The 13,752-nt window shown below is 34.4% G+C and overlaps 1 protein-coding gene across 5 annotated transcripts in view; it reads left to right on the forward strand.

The window, feature by feature from the left end:
• The window catches only part of LOC107743854 (protein kinase C zeta type-like), a 105,416-nt gene that overhangs the window by 58,975 nt on the left and 32,689 nt on the right, over nt 1–13,752 (forward strand). For 4 of the 5 annotated variants that reach the window (XM_016557291.1, XM_016557294.1, XM_016557295.1 and 1 more), the window contains 4 exons: nt 8,666–8,797; nt 10,385–10,481; nt 11,524–11,582; nt 11,816–12,004. In XM_016557291.1, the coding sequence (XP_016412777.1) occupies nt 8,666–8,797; nt 10,385–10,481; nt 11,524–11,582; nt 11,816–12,004 (477 nt within the window). The remainder of the gene's footprint in view (nt 1–8,665; nt 8,798–10,384; nt 10,482–11,523; nt 11,583–11,815; nt 12,005–13,752) is intronic. The other variant, XM_016557293.1, reaches the window with a different exon arrangement.

Below are 13,752 nucleotides of genomic sequence, written 5' to 3' on the forward strand. Positions count from 1 at the left end.
TATATATATATAAAGATAACTAGATGCCACTCACACGCATTGTAAATTGAGGTGACAATAATGTAGCATAGTACATTTTTATAAACTTTAATTTTGCATAATACTTACTAGTTCACTTAAAATAAATAAATAAGTTAGTTAGTTAGTACTTTCTGTGGCTACATCTCTCTCTGAGAACACATTCTGCCCTCCTGCTACTTTTCCACTTCTCTCCTCTTGTTCTCCATAGAAACAAGGGATGGAACAGAAGTATGTCATGTTTTTTCCTCCCTCTGTCCTTCCTTTAAGGATCTGACTCGTTCCCTCCCTCCCATCAGCACCTCTGGATCTGTCTCTCTCTGTGTTCTCAGCCCTCTGAGACAGACTGGGCATATACAATCACTGTAACAAAGCAATTTAAAGGCTAAAAAATATACACTTTTACCTTTCAGGTCCTTTCCTCACTGTTTCCATGTGATTTTCATCCATCATATGTGTGACATCCTTTCTGCTCTATTGAATCATCATGACATCCTTTTCGCAAACAAAACAAATGCATTTCAAAGCCTCGTGAGACTTCTAGAAGTTTATTTTCCTGTAATGTGGCAGAACGACACAAGACATGCTGTTTACTGAGATTATTTCCGCTTGTCTGTGTTGTTTTTGATCACATGTGTTGTGTCTGAAAATGAAAAGAGATTTTCTTCAAATTTGAGTCCAGAGTTCACAGAGATTAATTTATGATGTCATAAATAAGGAAATTGGCATCTGTTGCCGTGGCGATAGGTAGCAGGTGTGGCATCTGTGGTGTATCAGACAGACCGTTGGAGCTTTAGAGTGTAATTAAACATCAGGCACCTGTAATATAAGAAACAGCTGCTAAAACACGGAAAACTGCAATTCAGCGGTTACAGAAATGGAGACATTTGCTTGGGTTAGTTGTAAACCTTGGTAATTCTTGTAATTTATCTGCAGTGCTTTTTTGTGGTTTATCAGAGGAATTCACCTGAAGTGTTCATTTCTAGATATTTAATGAAAGATGGATATCTAAAAGATTTGCTCAGGCTATTAAGGAGTGACCTTGTCTAAACTCTGAACTCTGAACTGCTCACTCAAGAAAACAAAGTAGGGGTTTCATATGACTTCCATTAAGTGATGGATATTGACATGCGCAAACTGTAGACAGTCATATCACTGTTTTAATGGTAAGTGTCTTAATAGTGTGTGTGGTAACGCGCTGAGATCATTTCCAGGCACTTCACTCATCTCGGCTTTTCTGAGGACGCGGTCGATAAAAACCGAGCCCAGGTTTCTCTCATCTCTTAGCCGACTGACCTGTATTTTCAACACCACTGACAAAGATAACAAACATTTAACACATAACCTTCCCCTTCTGACACCAATGATAACAATTTAAAGGTGTCATACTCTACATTTTTATGTCATTTTATTTTTATTCACTTATAATGTTTTATTGTTATTGATTATATTGTTAATAGATGAAGTTTAGTTTTACATGACAATTTTCTGCTATATATATCTATACTGCTGTAGCATATTAATATAAAATATTAATGTATAAATTAATATATATCATATATTAAAATAATACTGCTGTAGCATATATAAATGAATGCATAAATGAATATATATCATATGTTAAAGATTGTGTATGCTTATTATTATAATTATTATATTAAGCGGTACAACTGTTTTCAACATTGATAATAATGATAAATGTTTCTTGAGCACCAAATCAGCCTATAACAATGATTTCTGAAGTATCATGTAGCACTGAAGACTTGTGTAATGGCTGCAGAAAACTCAGCTTTGCCATCACAGAAATAAATTAAATTTTTTAATATCTTCAAATAAAAAAAACTGTTATTTTGTTTTGTAATAATATTTCAAAACATTACTGTTTTTATTGCCTTTTTGCAAAAATAAATGCAGCCTCTGTGACCATATGAGACTGATTTTAAAAGTCTTATTGGACTTTTTTTTTCTTTTTTAAACTTTTGCATTATCATTACAGTATTTCATATGAATAGAAGACACAAAATGCCTTTTGCAGCAGCATCCAACAGGATGCACAGCGTACTGGTGTTGCATGATAAATTGCATGTTGATACATTTCAGAACACAAAAATACACAGAATCATGCTTGCACAGGTTAAAGTGTCTGCATTCACGTTCTTGCTTAAAATATAGTTTGGACCTAACTATCAAAAATACAGACAGCTACAGTATCCAGTCTCTTCATTAGTTTAAGGCATGTTCTGTTTCATAGGACAGATTGTACTTTTTGCCTCCGTTGCATTCTATGTGCAGTTGTTTAAAGGCTCCTGGCCAAAATCCCTATCAAATTAACATCATGGAGCACAACGTAAATGGAAATTTATTTCATCCAGCACTCAGAAATCTATCCCGGCCGTATCATTTGCGAGTCATCTCGGGTGAATCCTCATGATGAGTCTAATCCAGCGCTGCAGTGCTGTAGGGTGTCAAGAGGTGTTTGCCAAGTCGTGAGAGAACAGAATGAAATCACACCCTCTGTCTTTCTCACATGCTTTCTATCCATCAGTTTTTTCTTACATTATTCCTGTTGAAGCAGTAACATGGCGTTCTCCTGTGTGAGCAAAAAGACTATTTTTACTTGCTTGTGCTTGTTTTCTGTCACAGTTTTTCAATTAAAATGTCTTTCGCAGCATTTTTCCTTCTTCAGCCTTTCTGTACTAGTTGTGCCAAGCATGCTTTGAGTTCCTTTCAAAGTTGAACTCAGATGAATGAACACTGTTTGTTTGAGATCTTGTTTTGAGATCAAATATCTAAGAATGTGTGTGTGTGATCAGATGGGCAGATGGGGCTGCGGGCAGCACTCTGATGCAGACGATCACTCCCACTCTTCAGAGATTGTCACTCTGAAGAGCCTCAGGTCCTTGTAATTATCATCAGTATCCCACTTATGGCTCAGGAGTGTGTGTGTGTGTGTGTTTTAGAAACTGCTGAATAACATGGATGGCTTTGAGTTAGACATGTTTTATTCTCTCTTTACAAAAAAGACAGAGAGGGTGGATTAGGAGGAGTGGAAGTGAAAAATACAGAGGCAGGCAAGGAAGTGTGTGTGTGTGTGTGTGTGTGTGTGGGTGTGGGTGTGCATGTGAAAGTGTCTGACCTAATCGTTTGATCCTCTCTTGCTGCTTTTCCCTGCTCCTCATAAAAAAGTAGTGAGTTGCAAAAAGGAAACAGATTCTCTTTTGCTGGGTTCAAGTTTTTCATAAACGTTTTAAGTCTTGTCTCGGGTCATTTTCAACCACTGCTTGTCCATCTCCAGCTCTACATGTAATGAGAAGTGATTCAGATTAGAGCTGTTCATTTAATGTGTTAGTTTAGTATAATTAATGAATGAATGTGAATATATTGACCACTTTTTGTGTTTTGAATATTATTAATGAATAATTAATTATTTTATTTATTTATTTTTGTATATATAGATATTTTTGATTTAATTGAAATTCACTCTTCTGCACATCATGTGTTTAATTCATCAATTGAGCTGTCAATTTAACGTGTTATTTTAGTATAATTAATGAATTAATTTGGAAACAATATATTGACCACTTTTTGTCCATTCACTCATTTATGCTTTACTCATCTATCACAATAATGTCTTTGAATATCTTGAGAATTTTTATTTATTTAAATATGACTATTTTTAGCAAATATTAATATTTGGGATTTAATTGCAATTAATTCACTAAATTAATCTGCATATCATATAATGAATTAAAGTAAAAATTGTAATCGATACAAAACCAGCTTTAATGAAGGTACAATTAAAAATGGATAAAGGCTAGAAATGAGCTGTTCTCTTGTCTGAATTTGCTACATCACTCTATCCCACCCACTGATACTTCAGATATTATGAGGCCAAATTTATAACAATCCTCTTTTCTCTCTCTCTCTCTGAAGTCCAATTATAATTTGTAGGCAAGGGCTTTTGCACCATGAACAGTCGTCGTTTGTTTTGAAAGACTATTTTCCACCCTTTCTCTTACATTAAGATTTAAACAGGCTATTTTTCCTTTCTAATATGTAAATTACTTCTGTTTTGATTGGCCAACCTCTTTGCATATTAAAGAGATTAAAAAGTAACAACACCTACACAAAGGCACTCATTACCATTTAAGCTGGATATGTTGATCATATGTTAATGATTTTATGGTTGTGGCATTATGATGAATTCTAAACATGTTTTTGCCACAGATGCCCAGAAATGCAAGATGGCAAAAAGTTTGATTCTTAGTCTGTTTTTACTTGTTCTTTTTCCTCCTGCAACAATTACAACAACACAGACAAAGGCTTATTCAGATTTCAGTAGCTGCATTCATGCATCAGGGGCAGTAGTAGTACTTTAAATTTTTTAGAGAATAGAGGGTCTTGATTTACATTCCCATGTTATTCCTGTATCTGGGATACATGGGGCACACGCTTGGCCCTGAAGGCCACATTCTCTCAGCTGTGCTTAATGTTTGCTATTTGTTGGGGACAATTGGTTGAGTTTAAAGTTTAATCCACTCTCTTGAATGAAAGCCTGATATGTGCAGACTTGATGTGTTTTAAATGGGTGCAGAAACACATTGTTTCTCTGGCATTGCATTTGCTTAGCAGCGCTGGCTCGATATGTTAAAAAAATCCAGGGGGTGGAAGCTGTGCTGGGATTCAGATGCGAGAGGGGGAGAGATGAAGAAAGAGACTGTCTATATGAAAGATTGCACACATTTCTTAGAATAACCATTGCATATAGCTTCAGGTGTCTCCATGATGTTGTCTTTGATAATTTCCTGCTGATGAGTGATCTAATAATCGTCCTTGAGGAGGTTCTTGAGATTTGTTGGTTGGAAATAAAACAGACATTTTGGGATATTTAATACTTCACTTCCCAAAGAAACACAGGATGATTTTAGTACTAGTTCAACAAAATATATCCTGACTCTTACCAACCCAAAGAAATTATATTTTGAAGCTTTTTTTTTTTTTTTTTAAGAAAATGAAACAGCGTGACCAGTGTACAGTAGTCCAATTGCTGAACGAATGACTTTTATGAGCTGCTTCTTTTTAGTGAATAAAACACATATAGGGCAACCAGTGTGTTTCGGTTAGAGAACAGATGACTCTTCTGAGCTGGTTATTTTAAGTGAATTAAACACAAACAGCGCAACCAGTGTAGTCTGATTTCCGAATGAATGACTCTTATGAACTGGTTCTTTTTAGTGTGTTAAATACATACTGTGCAAATAAATACATTAAATACATACAGTGCAATGTGATTCCTGAATGAATGACTCTTATGAGCCGGTTCTTTTGTAGTGAATCAAACAAATACAGTATGGGGCACCCAGTGTAGTCCGATTCCAAAACAAATGACTTTTTGAGTCTTTTTTTTATATATATATATAAGCTCAAACACATATAGTGCAACCAGTGTAGTCCAATTCCTGAGCGAATGATTCTTCTAAGTTGTTTCTTTTTAAAGGTGACATATCATGAAAATCTGACTTTTCCAGGTTTTAAGTGCTATAATCAGGTCCCCGGTGCATCTACCAACCAAGGAAACGTGAAAAAGATTAACCCAGTAACTTTGTTTTGGGAAGCCTTTTTCTGCAAGCGTCTGAGAAAACGAGCGCGTTTGATTTTGCTCACTTGGTGACGTGGCAAAGGGATCTCATTATAATATTAATCTGTAAGTTTCCACCCACTGCGCCGTCATTTAAAGAGACAGGCCCGAAAAACAGCGTATTTCTGCTTCCACTCAAAATAGGCATTTTCAAAATGATATAATAAATGATCTGTGGAGTATTTTGAGCTGAAATTTCACAGACACATTCTGGGGACACCAGAGACTTATATTACATATTGTAAAAAGGGGCATAATATGTCTCCTTTAACGAATTAAACACATTTAGGGCAGCCAGTGTAGTTCGAGTCCTGAATGGATGACTCTCATGAGCCAGGTTTTTTTACTGAATCAAACACATACAGCTCAACCAGTGTTTCAGTTAGAGGGTGAATGAGTCTTGTAAGTCAAGTGTTTTTAGAGAATTAAATACATACAGCGCAACCAGCAGAGTACGACTTTCCAATGAATGACTCTTATGAGCCGGTTCTTTAAAGTGAATCAGATGCATATAGGGCAATCAGTGTAATTCGATTCCTGAGCGAATTACTTTTATGTGAATCAAATGCATACAGTTCTAATAGTGTGGTCCAACCTCCAACAACTGACTTCAATGAGTCAGTTCTTTTCAGTAGCTCAAACATATACAGGTATAGTCTGATTAGAGATCGAATGACACTCTCTCACATACAGTTCACAACTAAGATTTAAATTAGTGTAGTTACTGACTTGTTGTTCCTTTGACAACGTGTTGTTAAAAATACACATTATACATGTTAGTATTTTAAAAACTCAATGAAATGTTACTTATTTTTGCTTTAGTTTTGATGTTTAATATATAGTTATAGTTATATATAATTACTGAATAAGATTTATGCTGTTACTGAAAAGTCATTAAATAGTCTGTGTAAACAACAAAAATCTTTTAAATGTATTGCAATAATGTCATCATTTGGTGATGAAAGTGCATTTCTTTTTTCTCTTTTTCTGATTAAGTATTTATCTTTTCAAGTGCTAAAATAATTACTAATGTAGCCATTAAGGAACCGGAATATTTGAAATTCTTTACTATTTACATCCCTAATCATAAGGAACGTGTTTATTTCTTTTCCAGCTTCAAGCTTTAGATAATATGTGTGCTACTTTGGAGCCCTGATTTCTCAGTGTTTAACCCCAGTTACATAAATTGAGCACCTGATGGAAAGCGGCAAGAAAATGTAGGCCATTCATCAGGGCTGGAGGCTTCAGAGATACAGAGAAATCACTGCAGCAGGTGAACATCTCCTTAGATGGTGAGGAAGTGCTGTCTAAAAACTCACCAGTAGCACAGGGATCATGACATGCTCACAGAGCTGTGAAATAGAGTCAGGGAACACGGAGGAAACGTCAAGCACTGACAAGAAGGTTCTCTCTTGTATCCAGAGAGTCCTTCTCTGAGGGTTTGTTGAAGGTCTGTTAAACAGATGATGCTCAGCTATCTGCTATGGCAGAGAGGGGAAACTGTCAGAGGAAGTGCATGAGCTATAATGAAAGATTGGCATATTTTAATAGGATTATGCTACATGATGCACTGAGGTCCTGCTGTTAGAGAGCCCCCTGGTGGATAGCTTGACAGAAGACTTTTGCTTGGTTTGTAATGTGATCATTTAGCACCTTTCTTGGTCTTGCCCATGTCCTCCTGTGCTGTATTTATTGTGTTGATGATTCCACAGTTCTGACTAGTTTTATTTTCTATATTTTTTATCATGCATTCATCATTTAGCACCTTTCTTGGTCTTGCCCATGTCCTCCTGTGCTGTATTTATTGTGTTGATGATTCCACAGTTCTGACTAGTTTTATTTTCTATATTTTTTTATCATGCATTCATGTAGCACTTTTCCTGTGAACAGATGGAGAACCTCACAGCAAACTGAGCTAAAGATATTTTCATTTGTTTATGACTCACATGGCGTGTGTGTGAGCAGGTGTGTGTGTTCGTTTGAAACCTTAATGTTGGTTACAGCGCTGTCAGCAGAGTCTTCTGATTGTGCCTGGATTTTAAACAACATCTAGCATTAGCTAGGCCTTAAGTATGTACAGGTGCTAAGCGTGTGTTCGTTGTACATGGACAGCTTGCAATTTTAGCAATACATGTAATATAAATACAATATAGTACAGTATTATGCATGATACCTATCCTGCCAATGACCTGAAAAAAAGTCAATATTTATTTTATTTACAGTTAAATGCTTATTTCTGAAAAATATTTATTTACTGATATCATTCAAAAGTTGGTAAGACTTTTTTAATGTTTTTGAAATGTTAATGTTTAAGTTTCTTATGCTCACCAAGGCTGTATTTATTTGATCAAAAATACAGTAAAAAGAGTACTAATAATATGAAATATTTGTACAATTTAAAATTCCTGTTTTTGCTATTGTCAGCAGCCATTACTCTAGTCTTCAGTGTCACATGGTCCTTCATAAAGCATTCTGATATGCTGATTTGATGAAAAGAAACATTTTTAATCATTATCAATGTTTAAACTAGTTGTGCTGCTTGATATTTTTGTAGTGATTCATCTTTTATCAGGATTCATTATCAGGATAAATAGAAAGTAAAAAAAAAACAGCATTTATCTTAGAATAGAAATCTTTTAAAACATTATAAATGGCGTTACTGTCACTTTTGATCAATTTAATGCATATTAGCTAAATGAAAGTATTAATTTCTAAAAAGTAAAAATAACCTTATTGACCCCCAAAATTTGAATGGCTGTGTATTTTATTTAATTTTTTACTTATTTACTATATTTCATCTCTAGTTTTATACTAGTGTGAAATTCAGAATGCATTACTCAGCTGATGTGTGCTATCTGCTCATGTGATATCTGTAGGACATCCCTTTTTTCTTTCGTAGTTTGCTTAAGTTTATTGATTTACTCATTCATTGAAGTGGTTCAACTTGCTAAATGTATCATAGATAAGGCTAGTCTAACTTCAGTAATCATGTCTGTGTGTGTCTCTCAGAAAGCATACTGTGGCCACTGCAGCGAGAGGATATGGGGACTGGGGCGTCAGGGCTACAAGTGTATCAACTGCAAGCTACTGGTCCATAAACGCTGTCACAAGCTCGTCCCACTGACCTGTCAAAGGCATATGGTGAGTCTTTCAGTCAGCTCTAAAAATATTCATCATCTGTCTGTTGTGACTGAGAGTCTTAATTCAGTCACCCCCAGACTTGACAACATTCAAAAATAGAAAATTGAACTTGCAAAATATAAAACCATAAATAATTTCTTTTGCATTTGCCATTTCATTCAGATAAGCACATCCACTGCTGTTAAAAACCTCATTGCAGTTTTAATGTTTTTTTTTTTTTTAGCTGTTTTTCATCTCTTCTCATTTCTCAAGAGTGTTGTTGGAGTTTCTAACAATGTTTCAAAGATCGACCTTGTGGAATTTGTCAGATGATAACACTGTCTTGTCAGTATTGAATTGACCTGATTCTAAACTTACACAGAATGTTGAAATCACAGACTGAAAACTGTCACACAAAACATTTTCACAACACTGCCTTCTGCAAGAAACTGTTTCTCCAGTTCTGTTTCTCCGGTTTGTTTATTTACATGACAGAAGACATCAGACCTCAGATTTCCTACGTCAGGTTTTCTTTATAGATTTCAAAGCTGATGAGCTTTATTCACTGACTTTATCCTCATTTCGTTAAGACATTCTGTCATTTGCCTGACTACCTTCTTTCATTGTTTCATCTCACTTTCTCACAAGTGTTTGTCTTCATTTTGTAGTTACACATTTATGGTCTTGACTAAGAATACTTAGATATAACTGACTCCCATGTCTTCAGAGAGGCACACATTATACACATTATATAGAAATTTAGTATTATGGTATTAAAAGTGCCACTATGGCAAGATAATATTAAAATACTGTTAAATAAAAAATAAATAAATAAAATACTGTTAAATAAATAATAATAAAATATAATGTAAAATACTGTTTGTTTGTTGTTTCTATTTTTTGTTGTCAACAATGTTTAAAACAATCTCCTTAATATTAGAATTGGAAACATTATTATTATTATTATTATTAAATTGATATATTCATATTCTGGTAATAGAAATGTTGTTATTCTTTATTAACTATATATTATATTGGTTTATATATACTATACTATACAGTATATTATAATTAAATATTTTCATAATGTGATTGTTATCATTTTATTAAATTTTATTATACTATTATTATTTTCAATAATAACTAATAATAATTATTATTATAGGTAATTATTATTATTATTTTTTGTGGTCAAGAAAGTTTGAAAAGTATCAGAAATATTTTAAAATATGACATTTTTGAAATGGTGTATTCAGTGGAAAATAATGTAGAACATGGAATAATTGTATCCATTGAGATGTAATTGGATTGTGAAAAGCAAACGGTGATATCGTTGGTTAACAAAATTTTCCCCTGTGGTGTTAGTTATGTCAACAGATAAGAACATTCATTTCAAAGGTAGAGAAAGTTATTACATTTTGATGAATTATTATTTTTTTCTAGAAAAATGTATCTTGCACAAGGGACCTTTATTAAGAAAGTAAATAGGGTCAGTTTTGATGTCATGCTTGGATAAGTGAAATTTTTATTTAGAGCCCCCGAAGAGGAGAGGGGAAAAAAGACCATTGAAAAATAGCCTGCCTGTATAATCTCTGTGTTGTTCTGTAGGATCCAGTCATGCCATCACAGGAGCCGTTGGTAGACGAGGATAGAAGTGGAGAGGAAGTGGAGCTCCCCCCTGAGGACCCTGAGGAAACAGACGCAAGTAGGTCTCTATCTCCGTTGTGTGTGTTTAAATGCTGTTTTTGTATGGGTATTGGGGTCATTCTGTCCTCTATCTGTCAGAGGGCACTGCTGACAGTGGTAGGGATACTGTAGTAACGTCAGGTGTGGGTAATGTCACATTGACCCAGTTGAGAGAGAAAGAGAGCGAAAGACATGCCTATCCTTCTGAGAAAGTCCAGTCTGTGGCGCCCCCTACTGGGATCTGGTAGCATTACACATTATATGATTTGCTGAAGCGAATTGTTCCTTTGAATCGATTATTTTTAATGATTCAGTTGAACCGATTTCAAAGTGTTTGTAAATCACTCGATTGTAAGGGAGAACTTAGAACTTAGAGGGTTAAACTGTGGTTGGTGACATTTCAGAACAATAAACAACAAAACTTTTGATTTTATGTTGTTTAAAAAATGTAACTACAAAAATTAAGTGTAAAATTACTTCTGGGAACATTTCTTAGTGATGCATCAAACTAATGAATTAGATATTTTTTTTCAATGTTATACTTTCTACTATCCTCTTCTAATATATAAATAAATATATTATTATTATTAATAATAATATAAAGTAACATATTAATTCAACAACAAGAATAATAGTGTTATTGCTGAAAATTATTATTTTTCAGTCATGCATCACAATAATTGATTCATCTTTTTTTTTTGCTATTGCATTGAAATGAACCGTCTAAATTGATGAATTATTTTTTTATGTTAAAATACTTTTTCTTATCCACTTCTAATATATAGATATATAGATAAATATATTACTAATTATTATTAATATTATTGCTCATAGTTATTTCTAGGTGATGATCTGATGTTTTTTTTTTTTTGCATTGAAATAAAAGCGCCTGAATGAACCAGTTCACTATAATGAATTAGACAATCCAACTACTGTTACACGTGATGGGAAATAATGTAAATTTTTCAATGTTAAAATACGTTCTCCTCTCCTCTCTCCTAATATATAGATAAAACATATTATTAATAATAAAAAAAAAACTCTCTTTCTCTGTCTCTCAGTTCCAGTCCCTTTTTTAGCACACAACCGGAAAGTAGAGAAAGCTGAAGATGACGCAGAGGTAAGAGATGCAGATCATAACAGGTGCAAACGTTTACGGGGGTCTCATTCAATAATAATAGAGTACAAATGCTCTTATTCACATTCTTCATATCCATATAGTTTGCACTGGAAATCAGGAACACATGTAACATGAAACCTCACTGTATTTTTGCATCTTTTTGAGTGTGCTTGATAGAAATTGTATAATAGTTGTATAATATTGTGTAATAGTTTTCCACTGTGTGCACACAGGATCTGAAGGCGGTGGTGGATGGTATCGAGGGGATTCAGATCTCTCAGGGTCTCGGCCTGGGGGACTTTGACCTGATCCGGGTGATTGGGAGGGGCAGTTACGCCAAGGTGCTACTGGCCCGACTCAAGAAGAACGAACAGATTTACGCCATGAAGGTGGTGAAGAAAGAGCTGGTCCACGATGATGAGGTAACAGACTGTTGTCATGGTGATGATACTTGAGGGTGGGGCTGCTTCAGTTTCATCACGATTATGCTTCATAGGTTTAACTGAATCCTGTCTAGGCATAAGGTGCCATTTTTTTCAGTTTGTCGAATTGCAAAAATGAGATTCAAAAATTTAAAAATATTTGCAATCAAATTGTATGCTATTTGTTTGCTGTGATGCCAGTTTTTTGTTTGTGTTGCACCTCACACAGATCTGTGAAAATACAGAAAGTGCACTATAGTCACCTGTAGATGGTGCTGTGGGATTGTGCTCCTTTTAAATTGCCAAGTTCTCCCACCATCACTAGCTTTCAGTTCATCTTCAGGGGTTTCACAAGCTCATTCATACTAAAGATGAAGACACTTTGGTCACTGTTTTGCAAACTGTTATAATACCTGTGCATTATATATTTTCTCATTTCTCTTGTGTCCCCATAACATTTTTAGGAGCCAAATGAAGCTCATAATGATTTGTATTAATGTTATCCTGAGCATGGGATCAAAGACAAACAACAACCATCAGAAAAAGAAAAACATCTGCAGATAATAATAGAAATAAATGTATAATTGCCATTTTGGAATAATAGATAATTGATAGATGGAGTTTAAAGCAGAATGCACAGATTGTTTTCGGGCTAGCCTTTTTAAAATCGTTGTAAGAGTTAAAGTCTGTTTTAAAAACTGCCTGGTTGCACCCACATTCAAACTGTCAGAGAAAAGATATTGCTTTTTTTTTTGTATATTTAGGTTCTTGCTAATGAATTTCACCTGGAAAAAAACTGAAAGATCTGAAAGTTTTTATATTGTTGTAATGTTTTAAGAAGTTTATATTTATGTATGTATTTATTTATTTACACTGTCATGCAAAAGTTTGGGGTCATAAAGATTTTTTAAATAAATTAATACTTTTATTGAGCAAATACACATTAGATTGATCAAGAGTGACACTAAAGACATTTAGTGCTGTAAATGCTGTTCTTTCGAACTTTATATTTATCAAGGAATTCTGAAAAAAACATATCACGGTTTCTGTAAAAATATTAAGCAGCACAGCTATTTTCTTGAGTGTCAAATCAGCATAGAATGATTTCTGAAGGATCATGTGAAACTGAAGACTGGATTAATGGCTGCTGAAAATTCAGCTTTGACATCAAAGGAATACATGATGTTATATAATTAAAGTAGAAAACAGTTATTTGAAATGTTTAATAATATAAAACAGTATACAGTGTTTACTGTATTTTTGATCAAATAAATGCAGCCTTGGTCAGCATGAGAGACCTCAAACCTTTGAACAGTAGTGTATTTATTGCAGTGAGCTTTGAATTTATGATAAAGCACTAATACAACATTAAAAGTCATTATTATATTTTAGTTCATCAGTATTTCTGTGCACTGTAGCATTAGCCATATCTCTCTCTCTCTCTCTGTAATGAAACCTGATATGTGTGAACAGGCATCAAATAGAAAGACAAACCGAACTCTACAGCTATCACAAAGTAAACTCTGTACAGTCAGAGCTATTGTGTCTTTGTAATCTTGGCTTACTCAGGAACATAAAGCCACATGGCTGTCAGCTAATACACATGAATGAAGTTCATGAAGAGCAGAGGTCCTTCCACAGAGACAGAGACATGCAGTTGACCTCTGAATAGGCACAAACAATGTAATGGCTTCCTGGAAAGCAGGCGTTTCTTCAAGGAATGTGTTCTCCGTCTGTTTTACTGTACT

Source organism: Sinocyclocheilus rhinocerous, unplaced genomic scaffold (genome assembly GCF_001515625.1).
Source record: "Sinocyclocheilus rhinocerous isolate Xijiao unplaced genomic scaffold, SAMN03320098_v1.1 scaffold377, whole genome shotgun sequence".
Classification (NCBI taxonomy): domain Eukaryota; kingdom Metazoa; phylum Chordata; class Actinopteri; order Cypriniformes; family Cyprinidae; genus Sinocyclocheilus; species Sinocyclocheilus rhinocerous.